The following is a 17586-nucleotide window of genomic DNA, read 5'->3' on the forward strand; positions in this document are numbered from 1 at the left end:
TTCTCTATCTCCTCCGATCCTGCCCCCAAACACTTGGCTGAGCGGCGGACCGGAGAATAGAAGGTACGCGCGCGAGCAGGAGGCGGGGCCTGCCGCCCCGATCCGTACCGGGGATGGCTTCTGCACATGCGTTGTGGCTCTACGGCTTCAGCTGCCTCCTCGCTGCAGCCAATCAGGGCCCGCGGCGCGCTCGAGACGTATTAACGCTATGTGAGTCGTTGCGTGCGAGGGGGGCGACGTAAGGGCGCTCCGCGAGCCCGTCTGTTCTCGAATGAAAGGAAACAACCTCCGGCGACAGAACCCCGCTCCCAGGCGCTGCCGGAGAACCAAGACCGAGTTCTTTCTCTTTCCCCTCATTGGCGCTTCTCCCCTGCCGTTCGCCTCTGGGCCCCGCCGGTGAGTCCCCACGGTACCTTGGGGCCCCCCATTCTCTGCCCGGCGGGAGAAGACAAGGAGGATGGCGGTGGCCAGGCCGCCGCCCCTGCCCGTTGTTAAGGGGGACTCTTGGTGGTCTCGCTTTATTGTCAGGGACCCCAGAAGCGCCGCTCATTGAAGGCGCTTGGCAGAGAGGCTGCTGAGAAAAGTGCTTCGGAGGAGCCAAGGGAGAGGTTAGGCTTAAGCCTAGACTTCGGGGGAGGGGGCGCAACATTTAAGGAGGACAAAATACCGGGAATTTTTAGCCTTTGCCATCGCTTAGGACATATTTGGGAAGGAGGGAGACTCCCAGTTTGGGAAGAGTGAGAGGAAGAATTGTTAGGATGGCAAGAAGGGTAACCTTACGGAATGAGGAAAAACTCCGGGGTGGGGGGAATTAGGGGTGAAACTGAGATAGGAAACGAAGACTATTAGAGGACGAACTCCTGGCGGGAGGAGGGTTAAAGAAAGTGGTAGGGTGATATTTTCCTGGATCCAGGAGGATTGGAAAAGGACAATTAGGGGACCCTGACTTTACGACCGAAAGGAACCTGCTAAAGTGCTTTATTGGAAGATAGTTTTGCGAGTTTATCTAGCGCTTGATTAGAGGGAGATCTTGGAGTCTACTGTGTATTGAGGAATAAATAACGGAGAGGCTCCGGTACGTTATGTGTACCATCCTTTATTATATGGACGAGCAGCACGGCATTCTTTTGAAATTTCTTCGTTTCGATATTCTGCGTGGAAGTTGAAAAATCCTTTAATTTCGAAAAACCTTTTCTTTTTATCGGCTTACTACGTAATATCAGGTCTTATTCATACAGTTCAAATTCTTTCTCTACCCTTGGGTTTGAAACAACTGGAAAATTCCTTTAGTTTCCTTTTGAATAACCGCAAAAAGCAGTGCGAAGCATGTAATAATATCGTGCAACCAAATTCAGGTGCCCTTCCGGTTCATCTCTTATTCGTTTATTTCTCTCCAGTGTAACTTTCCTGACAGAAATACTGCTTCTTGGATCGTTTATATATTTTGATCTGTATATTTCAACTTCCTTGCGTGTGGAATTGTTTGATCTTCCGGAACTGCAGTTTTTGTTTTGTTTTGTTTTTCCGTGAAAATGGTCTTTCAGATATCAGACACTGAATGAGCTCTCGAGTTGGTTCTTGAATGCTCTCCTTGATGTTTCAGGTTATTTCCACCTTGGTGCTTTAAAGCATCTTGGAAAATCTGAAATGCACTGATTGCTTCAGCCTAACTAATCGGGTTTTTATATTTTTTCGGACATGTAAATTATGTTTCTCACGCTGTTATCTTTGCCTCTTTATTTCTGCTTTATAACATTATCCATAATGCTATGTTTCTTTTAAGGAAAAGGTTTCATTGTTGGGTGGAAGCATCAAAGTTTGATCTCCGCATGCCCTGAAAAACCTTTTAGACTAAAATTAAAATGCCATATACTGTATGGATCATTATGAACCCCTTAATATTGGTCCTTGGAATGCCCTTATTCTCCTCAAGTAGAGACCACAAATGTGACAGCGTTAGATAAAAATCTGCATTTTTATGATGAAGACATTTTTACTAGGAGTCATTGTTTCCATGATGTTCTCCACTTCATGTTTTACAAGGAGGCTGTAAAAAAAATTAGCAAGATATGCACAGATGCATTATTTGAATTTTAGTGGAAAAATCCATTTACTCATTGCACGTTGGGGAAAGTTTTTAATTGGTTTGGTGCACTTTTATGTGCGTTTCTGTTCACTTTACAAATTATATTTAAACTGATTACAGGAAAAATACACTAGAGTATTTTTGAATGCAAAATAAAGTGTACCTTTTTTTCTCTTTTAGATTTTGGGGTCTTTGATACCTAGAAAAGTAGGTTCTCAAAATTAGGATGAGAAATTTACCTGTTTATAAATGGAAAGAGGCAGGATTCAATATGGGTAGAATTTTGGGGACACCATTTTCAGAATTAATTTTAAGAATAAAAAGTGATGTTCTAATCTAGGAATTTACTTTGTCTTAAGCTGTTTTTATAGCTTATGCTAAGGTTGTACAGAAATTACACATTAAGACGTCTGTATAGATTGGATTCATAATGTGCCATCCTTTCAGCTGGCCAAGGATGACCAGGAGAAATGCTGAATACATTACAGTGCTTTCAGAGTGCTTACTGTTCATTGCACAGTAGTAAAGAAAGCTAATTTAGAACTCAAGTAGCAAATTCTGGAGCTATTTATGAATTTTGATGTTTTGCATATTTAATTCTAAAGATGTTGGCAGCTACATTCTTGATAAAGCAACTGAACACATATTTGCCTGAGCAAATGCAAACACACTTCCCCTTTTGTTTCTTTTGTTTCTCTGTTATGTTCTTTTTTTTTTTCTTTAATCCTAAAAGTATTTGCTGCCTGTTTTCAATCAGTTTCACGGTTTATAGCCAGTGCTATGAATACAGTACTGTTGTAAAGTATCCGATGCCATTTGGAAGAGTGAAGTATTTAAAATTGTAAATAGCCTTAAGAGTTTGTTAAACCCATCAATGCAGAGACTGTCAGGGCCTTTGAAGTTTCATTAAAGAGAAAAACCTAGATGTAAATTGCTGAGAAGACCTGTTTCTTTGTGACTTCGTGTTCAGTTTTAAGTATTTGCATTGTTACATTGTAAAGCACTGAATGGTTTGCAGCTACCACCTTGCTGGCTTCCAACTGCTCCTGTTCTTGTTGGTGAGCAAGTGCTTCTCAGAAAGAAACAGTGTAGTGTTAGTGAGTCCATTTTTTCAACATATTTTGAAAATGTTCAAATGTATGGAGGAATGGAAAGAATTTAGTAAATGTTAACACAAAAATTTGAGATTTTATTGACTGTAATGTGTGTTGTGGTAACCTGGGTCCTGAACTGCTTAGTTATGTTGATTTGGGAAACCTCCACAATTCAAATAACTGATTCTACATTTGTTTATAGTCTTCTGAAGAATCCATGTTGAGATTGATGATCTAAATCTGAAACCTTCCATGTTAGAGCTTTTCTTCCCTTTTTTTGTTTGACTATACTACCTATAGTTATAATTTGACTAAATTTAAGGCTCATTCAGAAAAATTTTCCTTTCTTTATACAGTATTACTAATTAAGGTATGAAAGTTACTACATTTAGAACACGACTGTCAGTTTGTAACTTTAATAAGCATATTTTTGGAGTAACTCTCAGAGTCAGGTAATACAGTTGTTTTTATAAATGATTGGTTCCTAAAGTCTGCGTTTTTGAATAGACTGGTGTAAAGCTGAATGTTTTCCTTACTTGCAAAAGGAATACAATAGCAAAAACTAATAAAGATGTATACATGGTTTTTTTAAACTTGAAAATAATTCAACTTTTAAAAATAAGTGTTCCAAAGTCATGGTTATGTAAATTCATTTCTCATTTGTTGGATTATCAATATGTGAGCTTTAAGGAGTTGTGCAGTTACAGAATTCTGTTCACCCTGGATATTGTGTAGTTCTCTTATTAGTTTTTGCTCTGCTCTTAGATGTATAATTCTTTGTCTCCTGGAAGGGGCACCTAGCTAGCTATACATGAAAAATGTTTTTCATTAATTATGTCAGCAGATGACTATTTTAATATCATACACTGTTCGTGTTTTATGTATCCATGCAGAAATAGTTCTAATTATTTCACATGTCCCTTAATTTGAGAGCAGTTTGATTTTTCTCAGTACTTCATTAACTTATCTTTATGCATATGCTGTACATTTTTTAAAATTACAGAGGTTTGAATATTAATTTGTCTATACTAAATAGCTATTTTTAAGTGCATATATTAAGACCTAGGTCAAATATTAAGCAATTTATATTACTGTGTAAACTGATTTTTAAAACAAAATTAACCATTTTGTTGCCCTTCTTATTCTCTGTAGCATTTCTTGAGACATAAAGTGGCATTCTAAAGGCAATTTAAAAATCATGTCAAGCTCAGTTGAACAGAAAAAAGGGCCTACAAGACAGCGCAAATGTGGCTTTTGTAAGTCAAATAGAGACAAGGAATGTGGACAGTTACTAATATCTGAAAACCAGAAGGTGGCAGCACACCATAAGTGCATGGTAAGTATGCCCGCAGCAACCAAGAGATCTGAAACCATGAGAATCTTAATAATGAATATTCCTGATTACTAAACAAAACAAAACAGCAAAACCAGTTAAACTTCTAAGAAATGGTTTCTCCCTAATGCTGTGCCATTTTTACTTGAATATTTCCTTTTAAATTTAGCATCTTATTCACTGTTTCACTGTAATTTCTTTATATATGAACCTTAATTTTTTTTAAATGTAATTTATAGCTCTTTTCATCTGCTTTGGTATCATCACACTCTGATAACGAAAGTCTTGGTGGATTTTCTATTGAAGATGTCCAAAAGGAAATTAAAAGAGGCACGAAGCTGGTAAGTTGGTATTTCTGCCTCTTGAGAATAAAACTTACTTTAAGCTCATTAAGGAGGAAATTGCTTATTTTAGAGTGTATCGTGTTATTAACTGAGTGTAATTTTTTTAATTGCAGTCTTATTTTTTTCCCCAAATCAGCAAATTGCAAGGCTAGGTTTAACTTATTTGTCAATCAGTGAAAAAGGAGTGAATCAATATGTATATTCATTTTTTTTCTTTTCAAAAAGAATTAAAATCTTCTTGGAGGCCATGTTGACTTACAAAACAAGCAGTTTGCTTAATTTGAATATTTCATGTGTTAAAGTCTTCATTCACGTATATTTTGATAATTAAAATTCTGAAATGTTTTCATTTTCCATTAATAAAGTAATTGTGATCATTACAAATGAAGATGACAGAACCCTTTCAACAGGAAAATGTTAGTAGTTGCTGCACAACGTATTTTACCATGGTTCAGCTATACAACACAGCATTTCTGACTTTGGATAACTTTTGGTGAATCTTACAGTTTTTCTGAAGCTGTGCTAAGTGTAATGTTCCTACAGTTGTCTTCACTACCAAGTAACCAGTTTGGCAAGATACTGTATTGCTCTGTTGGAGAGGTAGTGTCGTCTCTGTTGCTATTTAATACATTATGGTTTACATTGAGACAGTGTCTTCTCATTTGGTTATTTTTCTCCTCTGAGCTCTTTATTGAAATTACATCTGTAAATGTACCTTCAGTAGCTCCACTATCAAGTGTTTCATTATTTTAAAGATGGGTTTGGCAGAACATATATCTATGTTCCTAGGCACTAAGTAATCTCATATTTCGTAAAGAATCTAATGGGAAAGGGGGGCTATCATTTTTTTTTTTTTTTTTGCGGTACGTGGGCCTCTCACTGTTGTGGCCTCTCCCGTTGCGGAGCACAGGCTCCGGACACGCAAGCTCAGCGGCCACGGCTCATGGGCCCAGCCGCTCCGCGGCATGTGGGATCTTCCCGGACCGGGGCACAAACCCGTGTCCCCTGCATCGGCAGGCGGACTCTCAACCACTGTGCCACTGTGCCAGGGAAGCCCGGGGGCTATCATTTTGATGTCAGGAATAATCTATTTTGAAAAGTAGTCAGTTTTCTAGTATTAGTTGAAAAAAAAGAGAAAAGCAATATGAAGAAGTTCAAAGATAACATTTGAGATTTGTTTTAAGGATAAATAGTCTCAAACCCTAGAATCAGTATTGGCACAAATGGGAATTCAGAGGTCAGACAGTTTTTGTTGTAGTGAGACCTTAACTGTGAAAATGTTTATATTCCCCACCCTCAAAACTGTAGATAGCAATAGAATGCTGCATTTTTTTAAAAATGAGTTTTTTTTTTAATTTGGTGGTTTTAGATTTCTTCATGTTACTGTGGCTTGCTGAGTTTTGAGAACCAGAGCAGTTATGTTTTTATTTCCTAGTCCTTAAAAACAACTTTGGGTACAAAGAAAGAATACTATTTACTTGAAGCTAGTTGTACTGTAACCCTTATCACCCCATTATTTATTCCTTGGCATTATGAATATTCCTGGAAAATGCATCTACATCCTGACTTGTTAGCATTTTTGTTATTTGACATGGCTGCTCTAGTCAGAACAGAAGCAGTTTTGGTCCCTGATGTTACTGTGTTATTAACAAATGCAGTGCCTAGTTTTATATGAAGCAGCAGCATACATCTGGCAGTATTGCTGAATTCAATGGAGATTTAATTTATTTGTACCTGTTTGTGCAGAAAGCATCAGAACTTTGTACAGATTTCACTATTATAAATGGTTTTGATTAATTTTTAATGGTATGGTGTAGGGAGTTAATTTTTTTGCCCAAGTGTAGTGAGTTATAAATAACTAAGCTTGTTCCTTGATCTAGGGAGTAGAACAGTATTGGAGGTTAAGACCACAAGCTTTAGTAACTAACTAGCTGGGTGACCCTGGGCAAGTTGATTTACTTCTCTACACCATGTTTTCTTCGCCTGCCAAAAGGAGATAACGGTAGTACTTGCCTTCCAGGGATATTGTGAGAATCAAAAAAGAGACGATACAGGATTTAGCATGGTACCTGGTACATGGTTAAAACTTGATAAATGGTAGCCCCTGTTGTAGTTATTGTTCGTAAGTAATAATAAGATCCTGCTAATATTGTTGTAGGCTAATGAAAAGGATGCTGGGCTGGGAATTCTCGAGGCCTGTTTTTAAATAACTGCCACTGACACATTATATAACTTAGGACAAGTCACCAACAGTAAACGGATAATGCTGTATCACTGCTTACTAAACAGTGATGTTGCATAACTAAAGAGTGCTATAAGAGATATAAAGAGTTACCTTAGGAAAGGTGTGGGTTTTTTCTTTTTTCTTTTCTTTTTTGGCTGTGCCGCATGACTCGTGGGATCTTAGTTCCCCGACCAGGGATTGAACCTGCGCCCTTGGCAGTGAAAGCATGGAGTTTTAGCTAGTGGACCACCAGGGAATTCCCTTAGGAAAGGTGTTTTGTAGCCATTTTGAGGCTGTGGGCATCCAGCATTGAGGAATAGTGGCAGAAGGAGAGAACTTTTGAGCCAGGTATATAATTTTGCTCCCTTTCCTTCTCTTAAAATGTCAGAATTTAAATAATTTACATAGGGGCTAGGACTGGAGTAGCATTTGTATGTTTAATTTTGAGATAATTTTTTTTTTCTTTTTTTTTCTTTTTTTTTTTTTTTGGTGCTACGCGGGCCTCTCACTGTCGTGGCCTCTCCCGTTACGGAGCACAGGCTCCGGACGCGCAGGCTCAGCGGCCATGGCTCACGGGCCCAGCCACTCCGGTGCATGTGGGATCTTCCCGGACCGGGGCACGAACCCATGTCCCCTGCATCGGCAGGCGGACTCTCAACCACTGCGCCACCAGGGAAGCCCAATTTTGAAATAATTTTTAAGTCACCTTTTAACCTTTAGTTTTGTCCCTTCCATTACATCATTTTTACGTGAAATACTATCAAGTAACCAAAATTCCAGATTTTGGTTTTCTTATTTACTTTTCCCTTTGTAGATTTGTCTAAGCAATAAAAGGGCCATAAATCAAATAGAAAGGGAGAAAAAAGTGAAGAGTTTCATGTAAGTAGGTAAGCTACGTGTAAACTAGATAATCAGTTTCCATAATTGACTTTTTAAGGCATTTTATCCTGTGAGTCTGCCCTGGCTCCTGTTCATCTAGATTTTAGGTGAAAAGTGGGTCATGAATTCCCGTTGAAAATAATGAAAAACAGGAGTGCTGGTCCATGGGTGCTTTTAAGACAGGTTCCAGTCTGTATCTCGTGCTGGCTCCAGAGGTTCTCACTTGCCCCAAAGAAAAGTATAGAGAGAAGAGTCTGGGGTTTGAGGTGAAAGTATATAGGCGGCCAGATGGGTCAGAGTCTTGAGAGGATGGGAATTCACAGTAGAGCAGGAGGTATGGGTGGCAAGTGTGTTCTTGCTGCCATAGGCCATTTTCCAAGATTTTCATGTCAGCCACAAGGATCAGGGAGGAAAGCCATTCCACACGAACATATTCATCTCTTTTACATCACCTTTAAGCACCAAGATGGACCAGGAGACATTTGCCAGCCTACTAAGGTTTTTATAATTGGAGACTCTGTTTTTGCAATTAAGACAGATTTTTTTTTTCCAGAATGGTTTCTAGTTCCTCTTGAATTCATATGTGGAGACACCACATCTGTACCATCTACGCTTATTCTCCAGCCATCTAGCCAAGAAATGCAAATTTCCAAGTAAGATTATGAGTTATCGTTGCCGTTTTCATTTGTTTAAGGAGACACTTGAGTATATTTGAAGAACATACTCTTGCTGGATGAAACTAGGTGGTGAGATCATTAAGAGTATCTACATCGGGGGAATTACCTGGCAGTCCAGTGGTTAGGACTCGGCACTTTCACTGCTGGGACCAGGGTTCAATCCCTGGTCAGGGAACTAAGATCCCACCAAAAAAAAAAAAAAGGAAAAGAAAAGAAAAAGAGTATCCACATCAGATAGTTACTGTTAAAATTGGTACCTATGTCACATATATCACAGACTCTAGGAACAGAAGGAGTTGAGAGGCCATTTAGTTCACTTTCCTTCCCCTTAGGCAAGATTACCTAAAAGCCATGTAACATAGATTTTTTTGTCTATCTTATTTTAAATATATCAAGAAATTGTGATTCTACCCAAGCAACCTGAAACAGGACCAGTATTATATAACACTCTTCACAGTTGCGAAATTCATCCTCCTGTATAACTCAAGTATCTCACTTAAGTTAGAGTCATTTATTCTAGGTCTGCCTCTTTCCATTAAAAGAAATATTTGGTTTTTTCTATATTAAAAATGAAAAGTCCTTCATAAACTTGATGACTATCCTCAGGTCATTCCTAAACTTTCCCTTTTTCAAACTAAATTTTACTCACATGTCTTAAGAAGTCCTTTGAACATTTTTCCTGCTTTTTTCAGTAGCAGAAATAGCTAACATTTATTGAACACTTAATATGTGCTAGGAACTGGGCTAAGTACTTTAAATACATGAACCTTTTTAATCCTTACAGTCATATTGTGAGATAGGAAGGTATTCATTCTCACTTTACAGATTAGGAAACTGAGGCTCAGAGAAGTAACCTGACTATGGTCATATAGCTAGTAAGTGGCAGAGCTGGAATTTGAATCCAGGGCCAGTTAACTCCAAAGCCAGAACTCTTAATCTCCAAAGCCAGAACTCTTACTCTCTAGGTTATACTAGACTGCCTTTTAAGCTACCTAACCAAAAATCACATTTTAAAAAATGTAATGATTAGAGCTTAGAAGTTTTCTAATAAAGATGGAAATAGTACTGAACTTAGGACATAATCAGACTCCTATTAATATATTCTGTTAATAGCATTGTTTTGGGGACAAAAATCCTACATACATACTATGTAAGAATATGCCAAGTCTCTATTGCCCTCAAGATACTTTTTGTAGCCTCTGAAAATAAAAAGACAAATTTTACATAGTGTTTAGTTTATTTACTCAGTACCAGTAGAGTGCTTGGCACCCCAAACAGGGTGTCTCATTTTGAGAGTTCATGATCTAGATATTGGGCATGCCATGAATCTGCATACATGACAATTTATAGATACACCTTTTTATTCTGTGCGGGAGGGATCTTGCCAATTTAGGTGGTTAAGACTACTTCCTAGAGATGGTAAGTTTAAAAAAAAAAGGATGAGTCCATGAAATAGGTTAACTATAACAGAATGGGTCATTGAGACTGGCAGTAATGGATTAGAATTGAGAAAGGTGGGATGATTACAGGGTCTTCAAACATTAGCAGGAATTTCAACTTAGATAGGAGGGGTAAAGCAGGATTTTTCAGGAGACAGGTGATACACAGTAGTCATTGTGGAGGATGAAGTATAATAATGGCAGCATATTTGTCTGCTGTACATAGATGTCCTGCAGGCATCTTAAACTCAACCAGTATTTATCATCTCCCTACCCTGAAACCAGATTCTCTTTCTGAATCATTTACCTTCAGTTCTTCCTTCTTCCACATCAGTCACATCGATTCTACTTCTGGGATGTCTCAGCCCTCTTGTCTTTCTTACTGCGACCCTGTATCCAGTCTTCCTCTTCCCATCCTTCCAACATACTGCTGGTATTTACTTGATCTCTACTTTTATAACCTAGTATCACTCACTTCCTGACTCCAAACCTTTACTGATTCCTTACTGCCTACAAAATAATATCTGCCCTTCAGAAGTCGTACCTTAACCCACTTTTTCCATTCCTAATGTCATCCCCTCTCCTCTCGGTTTCCCAAGTATCCTCTGCTTGTCCCCATATCTGTGCATGTACAGATGTTATTCATCTCCTAGCTGCCTCTCAGAACTTCTGTCTGTTTCTGAGTCTAACTCAACCTTCACCTCTGTCATAGAGTTTAACAATATGCATTGTACTTGTTACACGTGCGCAAGCCATTCTTCTCCACTGTGTTGTGAACTCTGGGAGAGCAGACTGTATTTTCTTTGCCCAGCATAGGATTAAGTGGGGGAAATGCATGGAAAACACTTAGCATGATGCTTGGCGTATCATTTGTGCTCAGTTATACTCTAGTAAGTGGGCACTCATTAACTGTTGGCTGAATTTGAAGGAGGGAAGGGCTTCAATTGGATGATAGTGTGAAGCTTAAATAATGGGCTAGGTGTAAATTGACCACGGAAGTAATAGTATAAGCATAAAATTCCTGTGTTTTGGTTAATCAGTGTTTTAGTGTTGTTTGCAGCTCTAGCAGTTTGAAGAGGAAGGAGAGAAATCTAGAGGGAAAAATCAGGTTGGTTATTTGTTCAGGATGGTGGAGAGCTGTGTATGCCTCAAACAAGGGCGTTTTCATGTTTCTTCAACCTTCACTCTACCAGTAGGGTGTTAAATTTTTGTTGTTTTCCTCAGGCATTGTATTCGTCAAGGCCTCCATCTAGATTCTAGAAATCATCTGTCTGTCCATTTATCAGATACTTAATTGGGTGCCTACTTTGTACCAAGCACAATGCTAGACACTTTGTATGCAATCATGAATAAATGTACTTTAGCCTTAGAAGTATGTAAAGAATGCCACAGGGGAGCTGGGAGAGAGGACCATAATTAATTTTACCTGAGAAGTCAAAAGACTTCATAGAAAGTGACATTTGAAGTGTGTTCCACTGGGAAAATGATGCTGTAGAACTCAAAGGGGGAAGAGTTTCAAGGAGGAGGAAGTACTTTTGACAAGTATTAAATGAATATTAAATGCCAGTGCTATTTAAAGTAGAGTGTGTGTGGCTTATTTGGCATTCAGTAAGGGTAAAATGGAGCACCCAAAGTGTATAGAACGCAACCACTGCTTACTACATACAAAGAAGCAGAAGATGCCAGGTAATTAATGGTGCTACCAAATCCTTAGAGCACTGGTACTTAACCAACTATTAAACCAGAAAGGGGTGTGGGTGGGTTGCAGATAGGTATTTTCTGAAAAAGATTCCCAAGTGATTTTTGATGAACACTTTCCGTTACGGACCATTGCCTTAGGACAGGGGTTGGGACACTTTGTGTAAAGGATCAGATAATAAATATTTAAGGCTTTGCTAGCCATATTGTTTCAGTTGCGGTCACAGACTATACACAAAGAAGTGAACATGTCTGTGTGCCAGTAAAACTTTATTTATGAAAACAGGTGATGGGCCGAATTGGGCTTGCAGGATCCTTGCCTTACAGTATTTTGGGGGAAAAACAGGTAAATTTTTTCCTGAAGATTTGTTCACTGGCTTCGTTGTCATCTGTGTAACTAAGTGTACATGCGTCATGAATGTGTTTGTATAAATGTGAATTTTTTGCAAGCTCGTTATGGCATGCAGATTAATTTAAATGTGCGCAGATACTTTACCTGTCGTTTATATAAAATGAACTTTGTTTTACTTTGGAGGTGATTAAGGAGAATGAATGTGAGGCCAAAGAGAAACTTCAGATCTAATGATGAAGACAATCAGGTCTTTGACTATTACTGAATAAATTAATTTTTAAAAAATTCACAAATTTTTTTCCTTTGCCTTCATTGAATATTGATACTTCTTTGTAATTGAGAATACTGTAAATTTATGTCATTATATAATCACTTCTCGCTTATTTGTGCTAATGGAAGAGAACCCAAACCAGTAGTATAAAATAATCTATGTCTGGTTTTGGGGGGATGTCTTGGTACTTATTTGAGCATGGATTGTAGTTGGTGTTCTTCACAGATTAAGTATAGTAAGCAGCGTGGCACTTTAGAGTACCCTCAGCCTGAAAGACCTACATCTTAGAAGAGCTTAAACAAAAAGATCTGAGCTCAGAAAAACTCTGAATCTTTCAGATGAATAAAACAAACTTCAAAAGCTCCGATAAGATAATTTTATATTCCTCATAATGATGATTCATAAAGTTGGATGGAGTTGGAGTATGTGATATTGAGAGCTAGGTCAGGAGACTAGGTTAAGTAAGAGCTTGACAGGCTTACTTGCCCTCTGATTTCCAAGAGACTTCTGAAATTATTTATTCAGTAACTGCTTAGAATTATCTATTACTTTAGTAAAAAACAAGTGCTTTTCAGTAGCCCTGTTTTTTAGAAGCACTTGGAATTTAAGGTCCTAATCTATCAAATCACTTTTCAGTGACTTTGACAGCTTTCAGATTTCATTTTTGCTTTCTAGCTTTCTACTTAGACCTAATTATTTTATTATATAACCCTTATTAAGAATATTTTATTAAGTTTGTATTTTTTGAGACCTTCTTCAAAATGCTGTATATATATATTTTTTAATTGTAGCTGTAGGATAAACCAGAAACAGTTATGAGTTCATGTTCCACCTTTCCGGGCAATGGTAATTTTTTTTTAGGGGTTTTTAACAAATCAAGTGGACAGCATCTGCTAACCAGATAATTCAGAGGTTACTCTGTTTTCTGACTGTGTTGGATATGTGAGGTATTACTCTATATAAAGTAATGAACCTGGAGTTAGGAGCATTTTTTAGGCAGCTCTGAAAACTTGCCCCAACCGCACTGTCCTCCATTCTAGTTTTAACCGGAGGTAGTGTTTTCTGTTATTAAAAATAACACAGAATAACAAACACCAGTGTAAGGTGAACTACTCTCACTTTATTTTTGTCTCGTTTCTCCTGTGAAAATATCCTAGGTACACTATTCCCAACTCCCAAGTGCTTTTTTTAAAAAGATTTTTTGACCTGGACCATTTTTAAAGTCTATTGAATTTGCTACAATATTGCTTCTGTTTTATGTTTTTGGCCCCGAGGCATGTGGGATCTTAGCTCCCCAACCGGGGATGGAATCCGCACCCTCTGCATTGGAAGGTGAAGTCTTAACCACTGGACCACCAGGGAAGTCCCTCTGATTTTTCTTTGTTTTGCTTTTGTTTTTTTTTCCTACAGACTTTTTTTTTTGAAACCTCTTTCATTCTCTGTACATTTGTAGCAGTTTTCTTGCAGCAGGTATCTTGAGAGTAGTAAGTACTTGGCTGTGAGAATTTATATTTATACACTGGTGGTCAGTTACTGACATGCATAGTAGATATACAGCAGTTAAGCTGAGCAAGCTAAGACTTAGAGCTTTTCCCCAAGAGCCTTCTCTTTCTGCCTGTCCTAGAAGTTGTCAATCTCATTTGTTTTGCCTTGTCTCTGTCTGTGGTCTTAGTTGAGTTTTCCCTGAGCTTCCCCCATAGCAACTAAGAAAGCAGTATTTTTCCTTTTATTAACTTAAGACTTCTTCCTTTTGCAAAGTGAATTTCAGTCCTGGCCTATTTCAGTTGACTGAGGAGCAGGTATGTCCCAGCCTCTGTCTTCAGCGGGACTTTAGCTAAGTCATAGTCCTTTCAGTTCCGTTTGTCTCCTCTCATGCGTGACTTAGTTCCTCTTTCGTCTGTGGATCAGCTCCTTGAGACTCTGCTTGTGTGGCACAACTTAATCTTAACATAGTAAAGCTTCACAGACAGTAGAACCCTGGTTACCAGGGGCAGGAGGGGTGGGGGAAATGGGAGATGTTTGTCAAAAGGTACAAAGTTGCAGTTATGTAGGATAAATAAGTCTAGAGATCTCCTGTACAGCATGATGACCGTAGTTAATAATACCCTATGGTATCGTGGAAATTTGTTGAGAGTGGATTTCTGGTGCTTGTACCACATGCACTAAAAAAATGGCAATTATATGAAGAGATGGATATGTTAATTAGCTCAACTCTAGTAATCATTTCACTATGTATATGTATATTAAAACGTATACATCCTAAATATATATAATTTTTATTAACATTTTTTAAAAAGATAGTATGATATGTAAACATCTATAAGAGTCTCTTTTTCTAATCTCCCCATTTTGGAAGAAGTAATGGATTATTGAAATTTATTAGGTCTACTAGGTAGCAAACTGAATAGAGGAATAAAAGTAAAAGAAAAATCATTAACAACAAAGAAATTTTCACCTCTATTTAAAGAACTTGAAATCAGGGTATAGGCAGGATAAGCTGAGAATTGACATTTATACCTATATTGAAGACAGGAAGTTGGCCTTCAACAGAATATTTGATATGTGGGACAGACCTTTTTTCAGGGAAGAGGAAGTCCGCCACTGTCCTTGAGAAATGTGTTCCTGTCAGATTAACTTTGATTTGCCCACATGGAGAGCAACCTGGCTACAGTGCAAGCATGACACTCGTTCTGCTGAGGGCCCAGTAGGGCCTGTGACAGATTGGAGGGCAAATAAATGTTTTGTGTAAAGAGGAATACAGGATAACATCACTCAGGTCCAACCAACTGGTGCCTTGCTGTGTCGGGGGGGCCCGTTTTCCTATTATTCTACTTTTTTTTCAATAGAAGTCCTCTTTGTTTTATTTTCCATAATACTTTTTTTTAAAGAAAAGTATACTAGCCACCTATCTATTTTCTCAACTTCTTTAATTTTCTTTTTATCTCTTCTTGATTCTCTCTGCTCATTCTGTGTCCCTTCAATTGGATTGTTCGCAATTTCACCTTTCCAAATCAGACTTTTAAAATATTTTTAGATGTATTTTAGGATAATTATGTCAAGTCTGCAGGTATTAGAAACGTGAATGAGAAAAAGATATGCCATATGATATTAAAATCTTCAATAACAGAGTAACCTGAGTTTCTGTAGTTAACTGGTTATACTTTGGGCAGATTTGAATTTATAACCAGCCAAAACACGTTTTGATATATTTTGGGCATTTGGTTTCCTTCTCATTCTCGATAATTGAGTACTACATGGTAAGTCACAGTGTTTGTCTTCCAAAAAACTCGTTCTAGAAGCACTTGATGGATAAAGTCTATACATTTATAAAGATAAATTAGTCATACAAGGAAGTAAAATGGTAATAGCCAAAATGAATACTCTATCTTAAGTCCCATAGGCGTTCAAGTAAAAAGAATTATTTCAGGTGTTGCAATATAGTAGTGATGTCTTGAACACAGTAGTGTTCCCATTCTGTATTCATAGGTACGCAAGCAGATATACATTTTATATTTAGTTTTATTATGGACACTTTTTTGGTATTTTCTTAGTACTTTGCCAGAATTTCTTATACAAGCAGAAATACCTGCTTGTGTATGAATGCTGCATAAAATAGATCCTGTGAATTCTAATTAAGAAAAATTCCTACTCCTAGGCTTGAGAAGAATCTTCCACTCTCTGAAAACATTTTTATTGGGATATCTTCCTCTTTCTTTTCTTCCTTGAGATAAACTGACAAAAATGAGAATAAGCTTTTTCTCACTTAAAAAATTTTTATTTGTTGTGAGTTGCTGTAGTTAACTGGTTATACTTTGGGCAGATTTGAACTTATAACCAGCCAAAACACATTTTGATATATTTTGGGCATTTGGTTTCCTTCTTATTCTCAGTAAACTGAGAGATGGGTATTGAAATCATTTGCTAGAGTATTTCCAATGGTTTTTAAATAATTTTTTGTAATTTCCCCTTTGTAGAAAAATCAGAAAATATATGAAATGATGAAGAAGAAAACCAATCACACACAGATAGTCACTCAGCATTTTGCTATGTTTACTTCCACCTATTTTCAGAGTATATGTTGTAAACATAATTAGCATACCTAACTCTGCATCCTGCTTTATTTTTTCACTTAATGTTATACATAAACCTTTTCCCATGCCATTAAAATGTTTTTGAAAAGAGTAAAGAACATTCCTACATATGGTTGTACCGTAATTTATTTAAACATTTTTCAGTGGTTGTTTTCCACAGGTGGTTTTACATTTTGGGCTATTCCAACTTTGCAGTGAAAATGATTGCATATAAATCGTTTAAGTATGATTTATTTTGTAGACTAGATTAATTCAAGGAAAATTACTGGATCAGAGAGTATAAACTTTTAATAAGTTCTAAGATAAATAAAGCAAGTTGCTGTCCAGAGAGTATACCAATTTCCAGCAGTATCTGAGAGTGCCCATCTCACTGTGTTTGCCAGTGCCGAGCCTCTACAGGATTTTTAACAGTACCTCTCCTTTTATTTTTGCTTCCTCATTGAACTCAATAATTTTTTTCAGAATGTACCCATGCAAACACATTTTCGATGTAATTTCAAAATGAGCTACTTGCAGTACAGTTCTTAATGAAGTAATGGTAATGTTCAATTTATTAAGTTAAAAACCAAGTGACAGTATGTACAAAATTACATAGAAAAATACTTTCACGTAAGCATAGCAACACTGTAATGGTGTCTACACTTGGTGAGTATGAGTGATCTTTTAATTTTCGTTGTGCTCTTTCGTGTTTTCCACAATTTCTGTAAGTCTATGATTTTTTTGATTAGAAGTATAATTTACCAAAATAGTAGAACCTCATAAATAAGTTGTAGTACAAATGCTCCACCTCCTCAAGAATTTATAAGCCACCCAAAAGCATTTAACAGCTTTCCCTGCTTGATAATTTGGCACAGTGTTTCTTTTTACAGTATTGCTTTGAAGTTTCTATATTTATTTAAGGAAGTGGTGTATTTCTTTCGCATTAATAATGGGCACTGGCCATCATGTTTTCTGGGAAGTACCTGTATTGAGAATGTTTGTTTCTGACTTACATAGGAGTCTTTTTTAAATGATAGCTTGAATGAGAGGTTGAGTGTTTGACTTGCTTAGAGAAATGTAAGGCAATTTATTAGAATTTACATTAGCCTCTTGGTACAC

General features: G+C 37.4%; 1 protein-coding gene across 3 annotated transcripts in view; it reads left to right on the forward strand.

Moving 5' to 3' along the window:
- The first annotated feature begins 237 nt into the window (after positions 1 to 237).
- The window catches only part of PHF6 (PHD finger protein 6), a 52307-nt gene continuing 34958 nt past the window's right edge, over positions 238 to 17586 (forward strand). For all 3 annotated transcript variants that reach the window (XM_030849081.3, XM_070044726.1, XM_060292796.2), the window contains exons 1-3: positions 238 to 396; positions 4333 to 4516; positions 4753 to 4854. In XM_030849081.3, coding sequence (XP_030704941.1) covers positions 4379 to 4516; positions 4753 to 4854 — 240 coding nt within the window. In that variant the 5' untranslated portion in view covers positions 238 to 396; positions 4333 to 4378. The remainder of the gene's footprint in view (positions 397 to 4332; positions 4517 to 4752; positions 4855 to 17586) is intronic.

The sequence above is a fragment of the Globicephala melas genome, chromosome X (genome assembly GCF_963455315.2).
Source record: "Globicephala melas chromosome X, mGloMel1.2, whole genome shotgun sequence".
Taxonomy (NCBI): Eukaryota; Metazoa; Chordata; class Mammalia; order Artiodactyla; family Delphinidae; genus Globicephala; species Globicephala melas.